This window comes from Diceros bicornis, chromosome 8 (genome assembly GCF_020826845.1).
Source record: "Diceros bicornis minor isolate mBicDic1 chromosome 8, mDicBic1.mat.cur, whole genome shotgun sequence".
NCBI lineage: Eukaryota > Metazoa > Chordata > Mammalia > Perissodactyla > Rhinocerotidae > Diceros > Diceros bicornis.
In genome coordinates this window covers 59,430,631-59,451,127 of record NC_080747.1, presented here as the reverse complement: position 1 = coordinate 59,451,127, position 20,497 = coordinate 59,430,631, and the positions used below count along the sequence as shown (strand labels likewise).

Below are 20,497 nucleotides of genomic sequence, written 5' to 3'. Positions count from 1 at the left end.
AAATCACAAACATATTGCTTTTCATTTAGAGAAACGCTGCAGCAAGACTCTTAGAACAGGTTTACTGAGGCCTGTCTGCCCATCCCAACCCCCTCCTCTCTCTCTCAACATTCAGAGATTCAATTGCTTCTCCTTTCTGGTCCAGACAGCCAAGCACAATGGCAGAAAGGCAGAGCAGGGGGTGCCTTTTGGCTATTCAGAAAATTGCTTGAACAGTAAGAGAAGTGTTAGCACAGAGGCAGCAGTGCCACCCCCTAAGGAGTGAATGATACCCAGAGAAACGTTACCAGACCAACATTGGGGGCTATTAGGCACAAGGCGTGTGGGATAAACCAGAGATGGACATTGAAGCAGGAGGGCAAAAAGCCAGGGTGACCAAATGAGCTACAAAGACATTTGGCGTTTGATTTAGATAGAAAGGATTACCTTTGATGGTTTTTACTTGATGTTTCTCAAGGAGCCTGGCTTTTGGCTGCCAATTTTGGACCCTGAGAGGGAAAAAAAGAAATAAAAACACTCAGGAAGAAAAATTTAAGATATTATTATTTAAATTTAGAGAAGCATGTTGCCTTGGATTTTTTAAAGACAAATTAAACCACTTCCATATTGTTCAGGAAGACGGCGCACACTCTTCCTTCAAGTGAACGTGGGAACAGACACCTCAAACTTTTGACGAACTGCCAGTGAGTTCATCCCTCCCTTTACGTGGCCTCAACGTACAAACTCACTCAGATTCTGGGTATTGATTAATACCTTCTAATTAAATTCAGCCTATTTTTTAAAACTAATAATTTGTACCAAAAGAAAAATTCCCACAGACTGAGCTCTCACTTGGAGAAGTAGAGGGCTCTCAACCAGAATGAAAGCTGTGATTGTGTGTGCCTGTGAGTGTGCCTAAAGTACGTGAGTGTGCACAAGCTATGTGTGTGTACATGAATTGTGAGTGCGTCTGGAGTGGAGTGGGTGTTGCTAGAGAAGGAATAGTGAGAAAGGAAGTTGGAAAACAGTGAAGAAGTTCTTCCAAGGAGCCATCCAGGGAGGTTGACTTCGAAGGTACCTGAAGCTCCCGGAACACCGCAGGTCGGTCACACACTCCAGCCACTGGAGTGAAAACAAGCAGGGAACATATCTCCTCTCTTTTCCCCTTGCTACCCTTGCCTCCCACTTTCCCACTTCAAACACATGTATTCTCAACTGAGGGAGGCTGGGACAAGGCTCGGGAAGGTGACACAGCCACCCCCTGAAAGACTTCACTTCCTAATATCCTTCCTGCTCCCCTCCCTTTGGAACTGGTGTGATTTCCTTTGCAAGTCAGTTTGACTGTTTGTTTTATTAAGATAATGGGTGATTCAAAACAGAAGAGTCAGGACCAATGGTATAATTCAAGGATAATTATTACCGTCTTCACTTACAGATGGTGAACGGCAGTTCAGTTTAAGTCATATGCCCAAGACTGTTGGAATTAGAACCTGGGTTATCCTGACATCTTTTCTTACACTGTGTTGTCACCAAGAAGACGGTGCCCAAATCCTGACAGAGAGACATCTGCATACTAGTTGCATAGCAATTGCCCTCAAATATAGGCCTCAGAGACATTGCAGGGAGGAAGCAGCATCCTGTGGGGAGTTCTGTTTTGTTTTCCTTGACCAGGAATACCAGTTGAATTTCAATGGAAAAGAAATACAACTACCTCTTCATTAAAGCAGGTTTCCGGCCCCTCGGCCTTGCAGCATGTCTCCACCACGTTAGAGAAATCTGTAAGCAGTGACTGGAGTTCCTCGTCTCTAAATTCAGGCTTCAGTTTCACTAAGTCGACAAGAAACCTGGGACCCAAAGACGTCAAATAGAATTAATTAACAATTTCTTTCTGAAGCTCCTCTTTCCCAAAATGCTTGTTACAGTCTCACCTGACTTGGGGGGGGGGTCTCAATTTGGGTGAATGTAAAAAGTTAAAATAGTCCACATTTGAAAGGATCTCCTGAAACTTTCCTCTTAAACTTATGGGATGGATTCCATGGTATGGAGGGTTATATAATTACAGACAAAATGGCATAAAAAATGTGAACATATATTAGGTCTTTATTATGCACAGTATTATAGAATATATAACTACTTTTGATCTTTCTAGAAAATTTATGTCCAAAACAACCTCCATTCCTCCTTCCTCAGTAGCTGGGTACTGTTTCCACTTCACTTGATAAAGACAATGACTAAATCCAAAAAATAGGTCTTACTCATCGGCATTTATAGCATTCCCTGAAAAAACAGAAATAAAATTCCTGTCTCTTTTGGACCTCTCCTTTTTTCAAACATTAAGTGAGATTCTCAGGGCAGACATCTATGACATTCTCTCAGGAAAATCCCATTCATTATGAACCTGCCTATGAGACATTTTGCTGGCTGCCCCAACTCACGTTTCCAAATCTCAGTCTACTGGACACTCCAAGTCTCTAGCAAAGGGAAAGAATGGCCAGGTTTGATTTATAAACGATGGCAATAGATATGCTCCTGTGTTTTTCTGAACTAGTGAAACTGGACAATTTGATGGGAAGAACAGTAACACCAAATTCCATTGTAACACCAAAATCCATTACAATAAACCTTCTCACTACTACATGGTGTGTCTTCAGGCTGAAGAAAAGATGAATGGAAGAGAATGTACCTGTCTTTCTTTCTCTGGAGCTCTTCTTTATGAGCCTGACACAAGTCTGTGTGAAAGGTAAATAAACCTTGAGAGGTAGATGGAGGCACATATGTTTTATCAGCGTCCAAGCCCTCAAAGCAGGGCCTTCTGAAGGCAAAGTCTGTTTTACAACAGTGGTCCACAGCAGGGTTGATGCTCCGATTTTCATTTATTCCACATAACTCTCCAAGAACTAAATCCACCTGTACCAATGAAAGTTGGAATGGAGTTTTGAAATATGGTTGGATGAATAGTTAGATTGTTCTAAGATCACTGTTAAGTTTACTCAGAAAAACCCATGCACTCATAACACAACACTATGTATAAAGAAAAGTAGAGGCTGGGGTCCTAAATGGCATTATAACAGAAATTCAAGCCATAGCAATTTAGACGCCTATAGATGAATTTCTTGTTAACATATATACAAATTTGTAATTGTGAGCACAGAACGACAAACAGCCAACTGAAAGTAGCAGCCAAACACTGTGGCCCTTAGATTTATTCCCCTCCTAGGATGTCCCCCATGGTAATCTCCACCTCATCCCTAAAGAGATACACCCAACTCAAGATTGGGCTGGACACAGCTGTTCTCTTACTGGCCTAGTGGAGCAAGAGGGAGAATTTGTAACATTTCTTAAAATTACAGAGTTTCCTGTATCATTCTGAAACAATATTGTGATTCCTAAGTCATTTGCCCTAACAAATTATTCCTCCTATAAATAAGAAGAAGTAAGAAAGATGATTCAGAAAACCCCAAGAAAACATTTAAGACGTTCTCCTTTGCTCCTTAGGATTTTGACATAGTGAGCCAAAAACAAAACTTGACATTCCTTGCTTAACGATGTTAAAAACAATGAGGAGAGGAAGATGGATAATCACTATAAATTAGTGAGTACAGATGTCCTTTCTCGTTTTAGGAATAGTCAGGTACGTGGGCCACGCTCACCAAGTTATCAACGCAGGCGAACTCCTCGCTCAGTGTGCAGCAGGTGGTCAACGCCGCCGCCTTCTCCTGGCCGAGAAAGGTCAGTTCTTCAGTGGAGAGCTGGGGGGCTATCCTTGTGAGTTTGACAAGGTAGCTGAAAGAACATTTGTCTGTTTGGTTCTGAACAAAAGCAGATACCCCTTTTCTCTTGTCTAGCTACTACTTGAAACCCTGACCCTTCAAGGCTACAGACGACCAATGTAAGGGCAACATGAACCTCAGCTGTCTCATAAAGCAGTAGAGAAATGTCTCTTCACTCCCTATTTTCCTGCACCCTGCCTCCTAGATCTCTGTATTTTGGCTTCCTTCTGATTTCATGGTAATCTCAAAAACTCTGAGATTTGCCTGTCCTGTCTTACCTGTGAGTAAAGGAGCTCCTTGGCAGGAAAGACATGGGCTAGTATGTAAAATCCTGCTTGAAATCCCTTGCATAGTTAATAAATATTCTCAAGGGAGAATTTAATAGATACATGTTGGAAAAGGATAATCTGAGGTGAAGGAAACTAAGATCTTTAATGGGCTGAGTTTGACTTCTCAGCTAAGAGCAAGATTGCAGAAATAGTGAAATCATATTGTTTGAACTGTGTTTTGTTTTGATTAGAAAATGTTTGGTTTCTACATAATCTACACACTACATTATCATGGTAATTAATTAAGAAAATCCAGAATAAACCTTGTATTATTCATTCAAGTTCACAAGAGCACTAAAAAATAAATATGAAAGTGTTAAGCAAATCCAGAATTACTTCCATAAACTTGGTAAGATGGGTCAAAACCTTGGGCAAATCATCTTTTCCTTGGGAAATTGTTACTACCTGAAGTTTGCTCCATCCCTCCCCAGGCCCCCCCCGAAATGGGGTAGAATCCAGACATTCTGGGTTGGGAGTGAGAAAGACAAGTCCAAACAAAAACTAAAGTATTAGCGAAACAATTTGTCCCAAATCCTGTATTTCTTTAATTTCTAGCCTCATTCCTGGTAAAGGCTCAATATGACAGCTCAATGTGCATTCTTGACTTTTGTGTTTTTATTCTTTCCCAGAGTTTATGAATTCACCATAACTGAAAGACTGAGCTAACTTTTTGACACTTCGTGGCACTATTTTATCCTGGTCATAAGTGTTAACCTACTTGTGCAAACCACTTACTGGTATTTCAAGCCATCCTTCCCCAAATTCTGGAAATGTTCACATTCTCGTTGTACTATCTTGAGGCTTCTCTGAGTTGTCTCATTGAATTTGTATTCCTGAAAATAAAAACAATCATGTTTATGAACACCTTATCTAAAATTTAATCATAAGCTTCATGTCAACTTGTCAAATAGCTTTTTAAAATGTATATAGTATTTTCAAACTATCATCACCATACATTACTCACTAAATTGAGGGTAGTTTTTTATATATTCGTGTAAGAATTTGAATCTTTTCAATTATAGTTATAGATATAGATACTTTTTTACTAAAATTTGTAAGTCCAAATTTTTCATCATTATCATCTTGTGCATTTTTTTAGATCTTTCCAGTTTACAAAGCATAATTAAAATCTTATGTTGGGCTGGCCCAGTGGTGCAAGCAGTTAAGTGCGCGCGCTCTGCTGCGGTGGCCCGGGGTTCACCGGTTCGGATCCCGGGCGCGCACTGATGCACAGCTTGGCAAGCCATGCTGTGGTGGCGTCCCATATAAAGTGGAGGAAGATGGGCATGGATGTTAGCCCAGGGCCAGTCTTCCTCAGCAAAAAGAGGAGGATTGGCAGATGTTAGCTCAGGGCCAATCTTCCTCACAAAATAAATAAATAAATAAATAAAATCTTATGTTGACAATGATCATATTCAGTTCTCACTTTGAAGTGGCCAGAGCAGTTATCTCATTTTTACATAAAGGAAACTGGGCCGGCCCCGTAGCTTAGCGGTTAAGTGCACACGCTCCGCTGCTGGTGGCCCGGGTTCGGATCCCGGCGCGCCCTGACGCACCGCTTCTCTGGCCATGCTGAGGCCACGTCCCACATACAGCAACTAGAAGGAAGTGCAACTATGACATACAACTATCTACTGGGGCTTTGGGGAAAAAAATATAAGGAGGAGGATTGGCAAATGGATGTTAGCTCAGAGCTGGTCTTCCTCAGCACAAAAAAAAAAGGAGGATTAGCATGGATGTTAGTTCAGGGCTGATCTTCCTCACAAAAAAAAAAAAAAAAGGAAACTGGCCTCATAAAGTCAAGTGACTTGCCTACAATGACCCAGATTGTATTGCTACGGAACATTTTCAATCACATTTATCTTTATTTTATGCCTTCTTTTTCATTATTTAGAATTAGAACTTAAAACCTCCACTAACTGTCTTCCAATATTTGACAAACTATCTCTCATGTGGGGTAAAATTGGACATCTACTGAGTGGCCACCAAAGAGCAAACTATACACTAGTGGATGGGTGCTGTGGGACAAATCGTGTCTCCACATAAAAAAAGAATTTTCTAGTACTATGATTCACTTAAGGATCAGGAACAGACCTCCTCATTAGGGACAGTGGCAGAGCTGGACTGAAACTCAAGTATTCTTACTTCCTTGCTTAAATATGAACGAGTATAAATTGGCTTTTATGGCAAGTGGAAGTAATCTTTTAAATAGAACAAAAGCAGTACATATCGAATGATAAACAAATCAGAAATGTCAAATAATGAATTTCTACAATACATAAGGAGTGCATCTGAATTGATATTAAAAATACACTAATTTCAACAGGAAAATGGGTAACAGACATGAACAAATTGTTCGCAGGAAATTTATAACTACAATAGCTAAAATCATATGAGAAGAGCTTCGCCTCATGAAAAAATCAAATGAATGCTTAAAACACAGCCACTATTTTTTACATATAAGTCTAGCAAAGCTAATTTCCATGTGCAATGTTGGTGAAGGTGGGGTGAAATGAGAATTTTCAAGCAGTGTTGTAGGACTATCTGCTGGTAAAACATTCTAGAAAGTAACTTAGCCATTTATATCAAATGTTTTTTTTAAAGTTCTATATATTTTACCTAATAGTTTCCCTTCTGATAATCTATTTTAAGAAAATAATGATAAATATTAATAAAGATAAATGGAATGAGATACTCACCTCAGCGTTGCTTATAAAAGCAAAAACAACCTAACTAAACATGTGAAATGTCCAACACACAGTAGGAGAGTAGCTAAATAAATTATTATGATGGGAAACCATCATTTAAAATAAAGTGCATTTTGAAGTCTGTTTAATGACATAAAAAGTTTTCTGTAAAAAACAAATCCAAAAATTTTTTAAGAAAATATTATTCCAATCTTATTTATAAACGCACACACATATATATGCATATATGCATAGAAAAGATGAAAGAAAATGTTAATTATAGCTATTTCTCAGTGACAGAATCAGAAAGTTTTTGTTTTTTTCTTTATAACTTTTGGTACTCGTACTCTTCTCATCATCTTTAATAATCATTTATTACTTTTACAGTCATAAAAAAATCCAATATGGTTCAATAAAATACAGAGGACATAAATAAAAACATAAATGTAAAATGTTTCACGGGAAGAGTTTTTCGCGTCAACACGCAGGATCGTTAGTTCAAAACATTATGCATGACCCAGACTGATGATTGGTCTTCCCAGTGGTCAGCTTACAGTGAAGTTGAAGTAGACTCAGATTGGTCAATCACGTTTCTACCCTCTAAACCAGAGTAAAATTTTGATATGAATTTTTGAGTGTGTTGTTTTGTTGCGTTTTGTTCTCTGAGTCAATGAAAATGGAACCTACCGCATTGCCGTAACAGTCTGGAGGGTTCTCTGTCTTGCAGCACTCTTCCAGGAGATCCTTGTACACTCTAGCAATTCTTAAAAGTTCGGATGTAGACAGTTCTGGATGCCTTCTTGAGTATTCATAAAGAAACCTGTGACGTGTAAAATACTTCAGATATTAGAACTTAAAGAAAGAGCAAAACACCAAATCTTGCTATCTTTTGGTCTAATCAGATCTTCTAACACTGAGTCTGCTTTCAAATGCTACATTCCTCCTCTGCTTTGGTCAGGAAGTGATTGAAGAGGGCATTTTGACTACAGGAGATCATTTTACAAAGGTTCTTTTCCACATTATGTTTTAAACTAACAACGTTTTTACTACTACTAGGGAGGGTAGAATTATTGGTTATTCAGAGTTAATTATTAGAATGATTTAATCCATAAAACATCAGAAATAGTATATCATGTAACCAATACTTTAGAAAATATCGAGTATATTATATTGAGAATTATATCAAGTACAATTCTGTTGGAAAATGCTTTCAAACTTTCAACCTGAAATGGTGGAAATATGGCTTTCTCCCCACACCCAGTGCCACCATGGTGCGAGATTGTGGAGCAGCCTTTGCCTGTGACTTCATCCTGTCACTTGTCAAGTATGGGAGGAATCACCCCTGTAGCTCTAAGTCACTGGCAGTGGTTTCCATGGCCTCAGTGAGAGGCCCCAAGGGTCTTGGTGGGTATGATTTGGGGAGAAAGTGGGAAAGGGAGAGGAAAGAGGCTAACATTTATTAAGCCCTTGGTAGGTGCTAGGCATTAGATCAAGCTTTGGGCATAAGAGCTAAAGATCTGCTTCGTGGTCTTTATAAACACTTTCTCGTTGAACTTCACTTAGTCCTGGAGATAAGTACTGTTTTATACCTGAGGAAATGAAGTCTCAGACTGGTTAAGCACCTTGCTATTAATGGAAGTATAAAATTTAAACCTAGGGCCCATGGGATACCTACTTCATTCTTTTTTAAACCAAGCTGACTCTCTTCTCAAAAGAGGGGTGTCTTCTCTAAGTACCTCAGCTGTGCTATTTACAGTCCTCTTTGTAAAAGAACCTTACCTAGTCATTCAAAATAAGCTAAAAGGTCTTCCATGGTCTGTGAGGGCGATACCTCACAGTAGTTTTTCAAGTCCAGGCTCTTTTCATCCTTTTTTGTTTTGCAGCCTTCCATTCTCTCCATTAATCTTGGTTTCTCTGACATCGTCTCTCCTGCTTCTCCATCTGCCTTCTCTGTCCCATTTGTGGGATATATTCCCATAGCCTAAAGCAGTGGTGTTTAACCTTCAGAGAATCAGGGGCTCCTCTTAATATCTGGTGTAAGCCATGGACCTTTCCCCAGGAATAAAGTTACACTGAAAAACACACCACCAAAATGTTGCAAACAAAAGCCCCTGGAAGCCTCCCCTAGGCTGGCAGATCCATTGAGGTCTCGTGTCAAATGTTTACATTCAGAAAGACTGCACCTTAACGCTCTATTTCTGGCTCAGCATGCTCACTGCGGCTCTATCATTTCTCCCCACGCTTCAAACACTAGCTACGTTGTAATACTGATGATGACGATGATAGTGATGATGGTGATAAAAATTGCTTCCATTTAGTGAACACGTGTCAGGTACAAGTGAAATGCATACATCTATCATTTTGTTTGGTTTAATTTGACTTAATATCCATGACTCGTGAGCAGCAATGAAGCACAGTGGTTATAAGAGCAGGAGTCTGGAGCCCGGCTGCTTGCCTTTGCATCCTGGCTCCACCGCCTCTTAGCTGTGTGACTTTAGAGCAAGTCACTTGACCTCTGTCCTTCAGTTTCCTTGCCTATAAAATAAGGATAACGAAAGCATTCTAACCTCAGAGGGTTGTTTTGAAAATTAAATTGGTTAGTAGTAGATGAGCGCTTAAAATTCGTAAGTATTCTTTAGCCTATTTCTTCAATCCAGACCTCCTTCCAGAGCTCCAGGTTCACATATAAATTTGTCTAGTGACATTCCCAATTAGTTACTTGACAGGTGCCTCAAAGTCATGTGTTCAGATCCAAACAGATTCTCCTTCCCACAAAAGCTTCACCCGTACTTCCCATCTCGTTGAATGCGAAAACTACTTACCCAACCACCTAAGCCCCAAACTGGGATTCATTCCAGATGAAGTTTCTAAAAAACAAAAGTGATTTTGTCCTTCCTTATTCTTCAGTGAAAATCCTTCAGTGGCATCTTGTTACTTAGCATGCCTGCATGATCTGACCCCATCTACCTGTCACTACCCTCGCCTCTCACAACGGATACCCTACTCGCAGCCACATACACACCAAGTAGCTTTATACTTCTATCCATACTCTACCCCTTCTCTCTAGATTACCAAAACTTCTTCAGGTACCTCTTCCCTATCAAGCCTTTCCAGGGTCCCTAGCACAATTGATCACCTTCTCCTCTGTCTCCACATTACCTATCACATAGTGCTACCAGAAATGAAAGAATATTTCTTGCACTCATTTATTTATAAGTCTATCTCTTCCCACATCACATTCCCTATTGATGAAAGCTTACTGGAGACAAAAATCCTGCCTAACTTAGTAAAGTCCCCGGATTATGTTTCATTACCAACAAACTTTGAATGAATGAATATTTTTGTATGAATTTTGTGTATGATGATCTAAAACACACAGAGGTTAACTTGTTCCAATGACTCAGTCAGGACTCAAATATAGTCCCTTTGGCTCCAAGACCACTAGCCTTCCCCTGAATAGCTGTAGGGTGCCATAGCATAGCAGTTAAGTCTCAACTTCTTAGGCCAGACCTCTGGGTCAAATCCTCACTCTGACATTTTTAGCTGTGAACCTTGAACAAGTTGCTTAACTTCTCTGTATCTCAATTTTCTCATCTGAAAAGTTGAGGGAAATCATACTTATTTTACATGACTGTTGTGAGAATTAAAATAGATAATCCATATAAAATACTTAGCCCATTGTCTGGCACATGTCAAGTACTCAATAAATGTTAGCCATCACTATAATAACATAATTACATTTTCTTAAAATCATGTGAAAATACTATCTTCTATAGTCATGATTTTTTTTTAATTATGTGACACCCAAAGATTTAAATGGTTCCCATTTCTTCCACCCAAGTTAGCAAAAATAGGTCAAATCATAAGTTTCTATTTGCCTTATAAATTTCAATATAGAGTTATGTTACTCAGCCATGAAGGTGTCTTGGTCAGCATCTCGTTGTTCACACACATTTTCATTTTCAGTAAATTTTGCTTCTCTTAGAGATAAGTCCTTTGGCCTGTCATCTTTATTTGAGTAAACTATGCACTCGCCACGCTTTGGTATTTTCTCTTCACAGCACTCTTTGATTTTGCTGGAGATAGCATCTTGTTTTGAACAAATATGGCTCATAACCGTGCTCTGTACCAAATGAGAATGAGAAATGACTTTGTTTTTATAATTTCTTCAGGGCTGGATTTTCCCTCACAATGGAATGGCTGCATGCAAAACCAACCATAAACATAACATCCAGCATTGCTTCATCAGCTAATTTGAGAGACTATATTTATTTAAATTTTGTATTAATTTAATACACATGAAGTTTCATATCAATGCAAGCTTTATTTCTCAGGATTTTAGATGATATAATTATGAAAAATAGACTCTATTATAAATTCATATTCATTGTTAAATATCAGTCTTTTAAATACTTTACCCCTACTCCTCTGAGATATTGGCATTTAAATTTTAAATGTTGTTTTTTTTCCCATAAGAGTTCACCTGTGCTTCAATGAAGGCCACCAAAGACATGTTACTGTAATAGTCATGCGTCCCTTAAGGACAAGAGTATGTTCTGAGAAATGCGTGGTTAGGTGATTTCGTCATCATGCGAACATCATGGAGTGTACTCACACAAGCCTATATGGTATAGCCTACTATACACCTAGGCTATATACTACTAATCTTATGGGACCATCGTCGTAGAGGCAGTCTGTTGTTGACTGAAACGTCATTACACAGAGCGTGGCTGTGTCTATAATCCTAGATTTCTTCTCTTGTGGCGTGAAACTACATTGCCAAGCACGTAGTAGAAACTCAGTAAATATCTGATAACTGAACGAAAGAATGGTAAACAAATGAACCACTATAGCAACTACCAGATAAAGACTTCCTAATCATAAGAAGCTATTGTACTCATTGTTGTCATTTTCCTGTGGATATTATTAAGTTGATGCTGTTCGAATTATCAAATGTACAAAATACAAAACATTACTCTATCCTCTCTCCCTGTTCTTCATCCCAATTCTGAGCTCCACATAAAGTTACGGAAATAAAGGAAAGGGTGAATTATCTTATTTAGACATTAGTTGGATAATTTTTTAAAAGCTGATCTAGAAAGGGTCTAAAAGCTCTAGACCCTTCTCCAGACTCTTCAGAATGAGGCTGCACATTTTTCCTTCTCTCTGTTCCAGCTTCACATGAACTAAGTTGAGCTCCATCAAAACACCTGGCCTCTCTGACTTGGCTCAAGCTGTTCTCCTGCGCGAATCTTCTGGTGAACATTGAGGGTGAGGAACGGGGTGAAGTTCCGAGTTGACGTAAGAAATGGAGTGGAGTTTGCACCATGTTTCCAACAAACAATATAGAACGAGGGAGCCAATCTTTGCAAACACATGCACATCTCACATTAAGGCCATCATTGTTCTAGGCAACACATCTCTTATTGCCTGAGAATTCAGTTCTATTTTGAATGAACTACAATTCACTTCCTCTTATTTCTCCATGAAGGCATTAAAGAGAAGGATATTAAGGATGTGATATGATCCCTTAGTCTCAGCTGCAAACTTCGTAGACAAATTTTCAATTATATCCTAATTCAGTACATTATATTTAACATTACAAAACCCACATCCCCATAAACAAACAATGCAAAGTAAATGGTGAGTGAGATTGCTTTTAATTGAAGTTCAGTTAGGGACAAAATAATTGTTGGGGACATCTGCTGTTCACTGCTTGAAATAGAATGTATATACGTTTATATTCTAAGACTCAAGTTATTTAATTAACATACTATTTCACTGTGAATTTAAAACAGTAAAAGTAATTAAAAGTCACTAAGAAAAGGCCTAATTTCAACTAAGAAGTCAGGATATTTTTAATGAAATTGTTACCTTTGTGTGCCTGAACAACTCACTCTAGGTCAACAATATACTTATTAGTATATGCCTGAGAGAATCACATTAAAGAACAGAGTAAGAGTTATTTTAAATTAACATGTCCACTTCTTTGGAAAGACTGTTCCTAAATAGCAGCTCTGAAGAACCTCAGAGACAGCAGCTCTTAAAAACATGATGGGAACAAGCCATCCTCTGAGCTTAACTATTAATTTTTAATATTTCTACAAGAGGATTTGCAATACTAAAGAAAACTTCAATCTAGCCTAAATGAATGTTCACAAATTCTAAATTCCTGAAGTTTTATGTCAAGGACATTTACCCATGTAAAATACAATCTGTTGAGTAATCTAAAAACAAACAACCTCATGTAGAAAAAACCCTCCAAGTTTTATTTGGGCTTATTTGTTAACATCTTATTTTTTATTTTATTTATTTTATGTTATTATTTAACCATTTATTAACATTCTGATTTTATTGTAGGTAAGTAGCCACACATTAATGCAACTTCAGAATAAAAAATGGCTTCCAGAAATCACTATTTTTACTTGGTTTTAGAGAATATTTACCCTTCCACGGATACACTGCACAGCATCCCCTTCACAGCATGCTTCATACTTGGAAGAAATATCTTCTAGGAGGGAAGTAAGTTCCTTAAATTCAATCTTGGGGAATTTTTGACTAAGTATAGCAAGGTTTCTGGAAAGAGATTGATAAACCATTAAAATAACTTGAACAGCAGTTAAGACAAGAAGGAGCTCTTTGTTGATACAGTACAAAACAGCTACAATAAGCATCGGTACTCTTGTTTTCATCATACATGTCTTTACCAAATAGCTGTTTATATATTGCATGGCCCACATGATCACTTTGAAAATCCTAGGCTGATATTTCGAGTCCTGGATCAGGACTGGAAAAAAAGGCCTGAGAGATGCGTTCTCTTCCATAGTTTTTATAGCAGAACACGTCTTGTAAGGACCACCACTTCCCGTTGTGAGCCCATGGCAGGCATAGATAATTCATCATAGAACTCTTTCCTGCTAATCTATTAGAAAGCTCAGAATTTTTCTCAAGACATTGCACCTGCATCATTACTAATTGGTTAGGGTGAACACCTGAGATAAAATTTATCATTATAAGGTTGTCTCCTAGTTATTAAGGTCAAAGATGGATGGATAAGTCATGTCTAAAGCTCTTGGAGGTTTTAAAACACTGGTTGGGAACTCCCAGACCAATTCAGATTCCCAACTAACCAAGCAATATCTCAGAAGTAGCCCTCTTTCTCTCTGGGGTCTCCCCACCTCCCAGGTCTTCTCTTATTCTGACCTAATGTCCTGGTTCTAAGCTATCCACATAGACTGAGACCCACCTCAAAATCCCTGGGGAACTAGGAAGAGTATAAATGAAAAGTCATCAACAATTTAACAGAATGGGACACAGAGAAGAAAATACAAGTAGAGACAAGATACATTTTATAAAACTCACATAGATTTTAAGACTTGCAGTCCAAATTTCATAAGTGCCCCACAGACATTTTTTTGGTAAGAAGATAATGCTTTTAAATATTGTATGACAGATTCCGCCTGGAGGAGAAAGAAAAAGATCTGTTGAAGCAAGAGCAAAATCCCGCTATGCTCCTATTTCTTAACTATACGTCAATCAAATTATTCCAAAGTTTGCTCGGAAACAGAAAATCTATGAGATTTTTATCTTAGTAAATTTACATATCGAAAGAAATATGCATTTGTGGCATATTATAAGGGTAGGGCCAGTCTTCCTGATGACTGAATTGCTCTTGATGGGAAGATGAGTGGTTCAGTGTGCTGTGACCTTGTCCATCTCTACTGGGATAATTAAATTTTATGGGAAGCCAAAAGATGGCTTGTCCAGGATAGAAGACAAAATGTCATGTTTATTCACTCATTAGGGCTTTCTTCCAATTTACAAGGAAGAAAAAGCCAGAAGACAGACCCAAGAAATAGGCAATTGTCTTTCAACGGTCTCAGGTAATAAGAAATTTAGATCAGTAGCAGGTGGCCAATGGGTTGAAAAACCGGTGAAAGTGGCAAGAGAATGATTGATAAATGGTAAACAACTCTTTTGCTATAATTTAGTTCTCAGTAAGGATCTTCAGTGTTGGGTGACTCCTTATCCTTTTAATAAAATAAATGTAATACCTACCTTTGTTCGAAAGCAGTTAGCTTTGTCTTGTTCTTCACAACATGTTTTAGCCATCTCTTCAAAATGAGCAGCAACAGTTAGAAGTGTAGGGGCGAAAACAAAGGGGTTCCTTCTGGAAACTTCATAGATATAACTAAAAAAGAAAAAAAGAGAGAAGGAGGGAAAGGGAGAAAAAGGAAAGAAATGAAAGAATGGTAGGTAAGGGAAGAGAAGATAAGGGAAGGGAAAGAAAAGATAGGAAAAAACAAGAAGATCAAGTAGTGAAAATGAGGTTAAGAGGAAGAAGGATTTCCCATTACAGAAGGCTTCAATATAAGGCAGCATTATCCAGTCTCCAGTAAGTCTTATCACTGAGGTTGTCAACTCCAAAATAAGAGAGAAGATTGCAGTTCTAATCCTGAACACTGAGCTACGGCTATTCTTTCCTTCCCTGTGCTGCTTGATGGTCCGCAGCTCTCCCTTCCATGTTCAAAGAACAGTTACTTTTATACACTCCATCTGAGAGTCAAGGATCATGTTCACTTAGGTTCAAACTAACTTGTGATTTAGGTTTCGATGAGCACACCAGCTTTCCATAAAAAGTCTCTGCTTCTGCAATTACTGCACTGTTTAAAACAGATTTTTGCTAAACATTCATTGATTTAATGTTTCCCCTTGGTAAAAGCTGTACCTTCCCTTTGGGAAGACCATATCATTTCTTCCAGTAGCAATTTGGCATCATGAACACACTTCTGTTCTAGGGCTTATCACATTAGAAAATACACAACATTAATGAAAGAATCTTGAAAGCAGGTTTCATAACTTGTTCATGTTTATATCCTCAACACAGAATCTGACCCACAATATGAGTTGAATGAAATAATCAATTAATGAACTCAGTTATGTTCCTTTGGAATAGATATTGGATTTAGCCTAAGAACAATTCTTCAATTAGATCATTTTTCTACTACAAGTAAACTTACTTGTTTAGAAAAGATTCTCTGTTATTTTTATAAGTCAGGCATTTCTCTTCAAGATCCAGAGTAGGGAGAGGAGGCAGAAATCCTATATCAGATTTCTTATTATGAAAGAAACAACGTTCTCTTTCAAAGTCAACCATACTGCAGCAGTGCGAAAAATTATACTTTTGTGGCAGCCCCTTCACAGCACATGTCCTTTCCAATAAAATATCATTCTAGACAACAGAAAAGTAAAAGACACTTTTTGTTCATTGTAAAATTTCTCAACCTTCTGAGACAACACAATGGATACAATGAGTGGTGAGTATTACCCTTTGGGAAAGAGATTCCAATTTTCCCAATATTACCAGCAGATCATCTTTACCTACACCCTTGACAACCACCCCCCACTTTAGGGACCTTTCTCTATCCCATCCTGAGGCTCTTTAACCTCTTCCTTTTTCTTTGCTGCCTACATTTCCCTTACATAATGGCTTTTTTCTTCCCCTCCCAGGGTGACAGGGTCAGGGTGTGAATGTGTTGGTAAAGTATTTAGTTAGAGTGTTCAGTAATAGTTTTCTAGAGAGGCAGATGGTGACTCTATTTGGGGGAGGCCAAGAAAAGGGGTGTGATGGCAGAGTACATATTGAGAGAGACAGCTGAGGAGGGTACCTTTGTGCTTCCATGCACTTTGCCAGGCTATTGGCTGCCCCCCTGCCTGTAAACATACATGGACTGAAAGCTCATAGCCAAGTCCTCCTGAGTATCATAATACAGAATTGCATCTCTCCTAGGAAAGTACCTTGTCCTAAATACTGAAGTCAGGCAAAATAAAAATGAGGGGCATAGAGTATCTCTTTTTTTATATTTTCAAGCCAAAAATTCTCTCAGTGTTGACAAATGTGTTTGTTTAAGAAGTGCAAACAATTTGCTTACAGTTAATCTTGGACAGTCTGGGATTGTCACTTCATCCAAGCATTGCTCTCCATATTTCGTCATGATTTTTACCAATATTTCTACTTCTTCAAAGGATGCCTCCTGAACATACTGAGAAAATGCAATGATGGTGCTGCAACAGTCCACAGAATACACAATGATCACCTGCAGAATTCCCATGCATGCCCTACAAAAACTCACAGGAACATCCACTTGCTGACTAGTCCCAGGAAATTATCAACATGTGAAAGCTACAAATTTTACAACTTGACAATTCAATTGCCTCATCTGAATATTATGATTAATACTGTATTTACTTTTTTGATATGGTTTCTACCTAATTAAATTACTTTTGAGAAACATTAATGTTTCTAGAATAGATGAAATGAGATTATGTTAAACACCATCATCATCAAAAAGAGTTTAGAGAAACTCACATGTATCCAATATTTTTCTCTATAAATTTCTGGGTGATACTGGCATCATCTGAAAAGCAAAGATATTTAGGTTATTATATATCCTGGCATTTTAACACTTTCCCAATAAATAACTATACATGATATCTAAATTTATGAAGTACAAAATGGAAGACTGATGGTAGAATATAATTTGGCATATTTAACAAGAAGAAGAGAACTCATATGAACCAAATGCAAGATCTTAATCACAGCTGATTATGTGCTTAAGAAATATTCATTAAGTTGAATTGACTTGAATTAATCTCAAACTGACCAGACTTTAGATGTGCCGTTGATGGCTCCCCAGCCACAGATGTCAAATACAAGCACCATTTCCATGCTACATATGTATCACGTATGACTAGAAAAGTAACATGAAGGGTAACTGATGTATAATGTAATACCATGACAGGGCCCAACAAGAGATGCCTTAACATGCTGGTGGTCGGTATAGTTTATAGTGCTAGCCAAACACAGATATTTAGGTGATCTCTGGACTAGTCTAAAACCATTGATTCCTTCCCAGTGAGTATATACTAAAGCAGAGCACATTTACATTTGTCCAATAGTCTACTTTTATGGAGTCCTTACTTTTGCAAAGTATTGTGCAGGACACTAGGAGTTAATCAATGATGACTAAGACATCTCCCATGGACCTCAGGTTCCTAGGTATTCTCATGGTGCAAGCGACTCCCAAACATGACTATAATCCAATTTAGAATGTATATGACATTCTAAAGTAATGTGGCTAAGTATATGACAGGAATGTTTTTTGATCCCTGGGTGAGGAACCAGAAAAGGATTATAGTAGGGGTGGCATATGAGTTGAGTCTGAAAAAATGTACAAGATTCCAGTTAACAGAGAAATACGGAGCCTCGTCTTTTTGTGTGAAGAGAATGATGTGAGTGAAAGCACAATGATGAGAAATCTTGGGATGTATTTGGGGAAAGTCAATTAATCCACTTGGATGAGAAAGTGGGTCATAAAGAAGAATAATGGAACTTAGGATAGGAAGGACCTGATTCTGGATGGGGAGGGGTGGTCTTGCATATAGAGCTGAGGAATTTGGGCTGCAATTGGAAGCCATGAAGAGCCATGGAAAATGTTTATGTAGAATAGCAACATAATAATTTCTTTATGCTAAGAAAAACCAGCCAGGTTGTGGTATATCTAATATGCTGGGATCTCCCACAGTGCCTGACAAATAGAAAATGACAAGAACTATTTGTCAAATAAATGGATAGAAGGATGAATGGATGGATGTAAAAAAGCAAGAAGCCCATTAGGAGACTTTTGAAACTGTCCTATTGAGAAATCAGCAGGACATGAATTTTGGTAGTACAATGGAAATGCAATGGAAAACATGGATGCAAAAGATATTAAATAGACAAAAATCAATGTGATTTTTAAACAAGTTGTTACAAGGGGCAAAGGAGAAGGAGCACTCAAGAACGACTACTCTTCTTCAAGACCTGTGACTGATCTCACTAGGAGGCGCTGTGGGGGGTACTGAACTCTAAGACACCATCTACATCTTCAGGGCCACTGCAATGCTTATGGTACCTTTGTACAAGTTACAAAAAGGTGCTCTTTCCAGGCAAAGTGATTACAAGAAGACATCTCCTCTGAACAGATGAAGTTCAAAGTGTTCACCCTTTAGGTAGAAGAAATATAAAAATCACCCTTTCCTCCAGACTGACACTGTCTTGGCCAGGTTTAGGGGGATGTACAGGCTTGAGGAGATTTACAAACTGTACAGTTGGAGGAAACTGTATACCCTAAAAATGTTTATCACTTAGTTAAGAGATACATTTGACAACCAAAGCTTCCAGAAAAATCCCAACTCATATCTAATGATCCACTGTTACCATACACTATACACATTTGCAAGAAATACTAATATTTTCAAATCCAAATTATATCTCCCAGCAACACTTTCTATACTGCCGTAAGGCTGGTGACCATTTGCTGAGCGTGATAATTCTCTCTGTCCATAGACTGGGTAATATGACCAGCAAAATACAAAATCTGGGAAGGTTAGTTCAGGATATCTGATCAGTATATACAAACTAGCAGGAGGGAGAAAAAAACAAGTGAAAAATTAAATTGAAAGAAAACAAGGTTAAAAAAATAGAAATTATCCCAACTTAGTCATTCTTTAGCTGATATACAAGTAAAATTTCTTACCTACATCTTGAAGCTTTGTGGGCAGGGTTAGGGATTCAGTCAAAAAGAACAAGAAAATAACAAAACCTATAAGTTTTAACTGTTTCATTGTTTTAGAAATCACGTTCACAAAAGAAAGTTACGTGACTGAGGAAAATCAAGTTTTTATATTATTCTTTGACAGTATTAGTAAAAAAGTAACCTGTTTAATCTATTTCTCATATACCTCATATTTGATTTTTATTTGATCACACTGCAGAATTTTTTGCTAATTATTAACTAGGAAAAAATTATCTCTGTGTTTCACTAGAAAAATCTATTGAGTTAGAAAAAAAGTCCACAGGTTAAGTATGCACAATACCTAACCAAATAGACGACCAAAAAAAATCTTGAAATATTGCAGATGCTAAAGGAAAAAGGACTAGAATAAATAATTCGCCACAGAGGAAATGCCACTAGAAAGGTGCTAAATTTTGCTGGTAATGAAAGGAAGTTAAACTAAAAAGTAATAATTTTTATCTGATAGAATTAGAAAAAAAACAATTAAGATATCTAATTCTGGTAAATATATAGCAAAACAAGTGCCCATATAATGAAAGTTTTTGGAAAACAAGTTATAATAAGGATCAATAGTCTTAAAAATATTTGTTATTTGAACCAATCACTCAAATTCTGGGAATCTCTACTAAGAACATGATCATAAATATGGAAATATTTTTAAATACATGATAAAGAAAGAAATCTATTTTTTAGTTATGTCCACTAAAAGGGCTTGAAAGCAATAATAACCAAGAAGCAAGGAGCACATTTAGTGCTCGCATCTTGAGTTCTAAACACTCTTCTCTACTACAAGGATCCTGGGCTTTTTACAGAAACGAATGATTCCAAGGCTGGAATGTGAGAAGTATAAGATGAGCTGAGAACATTGTGCCAGAAACTAAAGAAGTGCTCAAAAGCTGATGGGGGCATGTCAAAAGGAGATAGAAGCCAATGAGACAATTTGACAATTAAAATAAATAATGACAGGAATGCATCATAACCCATTAAATTTTTAAAAAAGAATTCACGAATCTATACCAATACAAAATTAAAATAAAAGTGGGAGAAGGAAAAGCTCTTCTCTACAGAAGAATGCCAACTAATAAACATAGTTAGAAATAAAGCATAACCATTTG

The 20,497-nt window shown here is 37.7% G+C and overlaps 1 protein-coding gene across 1 annotated transcript; it reads right to left on the bottom strand.

The window, feature by feature from the left end:
• Positions 1–452: 452 nt before the first annotated feature.
• On the bottom strand, positions 453–19,431 carry AFM (afamin). The gene is made up of 14 exons (XM_058546346.1): positions 19,344–19,431; positions 17,135–17,183; positions 16,698–16,830; positions 15,786–15,997; positions 14,824–14,956; positions 14,128–14,225; positions 13,212–13,341; positions 10,674–10,888; positions 7,453–7,585; positions 4,814–4,911; positions 3,630–3,762; positions 2,663–2,886; positions 1,691–1,823; positions 453–488 (listed from the first exon to the last, which is right to left on the bottom strand). The coding sequence occupies exons 1-14, from the start codon at positions 19,429–19,431 to the stop codon at positions 453–455; spliced, it is 1,815 nt and encodes a 604-aa protein (XP_058402329.1).
• Between the last annotated feature and the right edge of the window lie 1,066 nt (positions 19,432–20,497).

What these genes read in the sequence shown, in the direction of transcription:
- AFM (XM_058546346.1), bottom strand. Translation starts at nt 19,431, where the DNA reads ATGAAACAGTTAAAACTTATAGGTTTTGTTATTTTCTTGTTCTTTTTG. An exon ending in GAGAAAAATATTGGATACAT is followed by an intron (nt 16,831 to 17,134) that starts GTGAGTTTCTCT and finishes GGACTGTTGCAG; the next exon opens with CACCATCATTGCATTTTCTC. An exon ending in AAACCTGCTTTAATGAAGAG is followed by an intron (nt 489 to 1,690) that starts GTAGTTGTATTT and finishes TTTCCCTCTCAG; the next exon opens with GGTCCAAAATTGGCAGCCAA.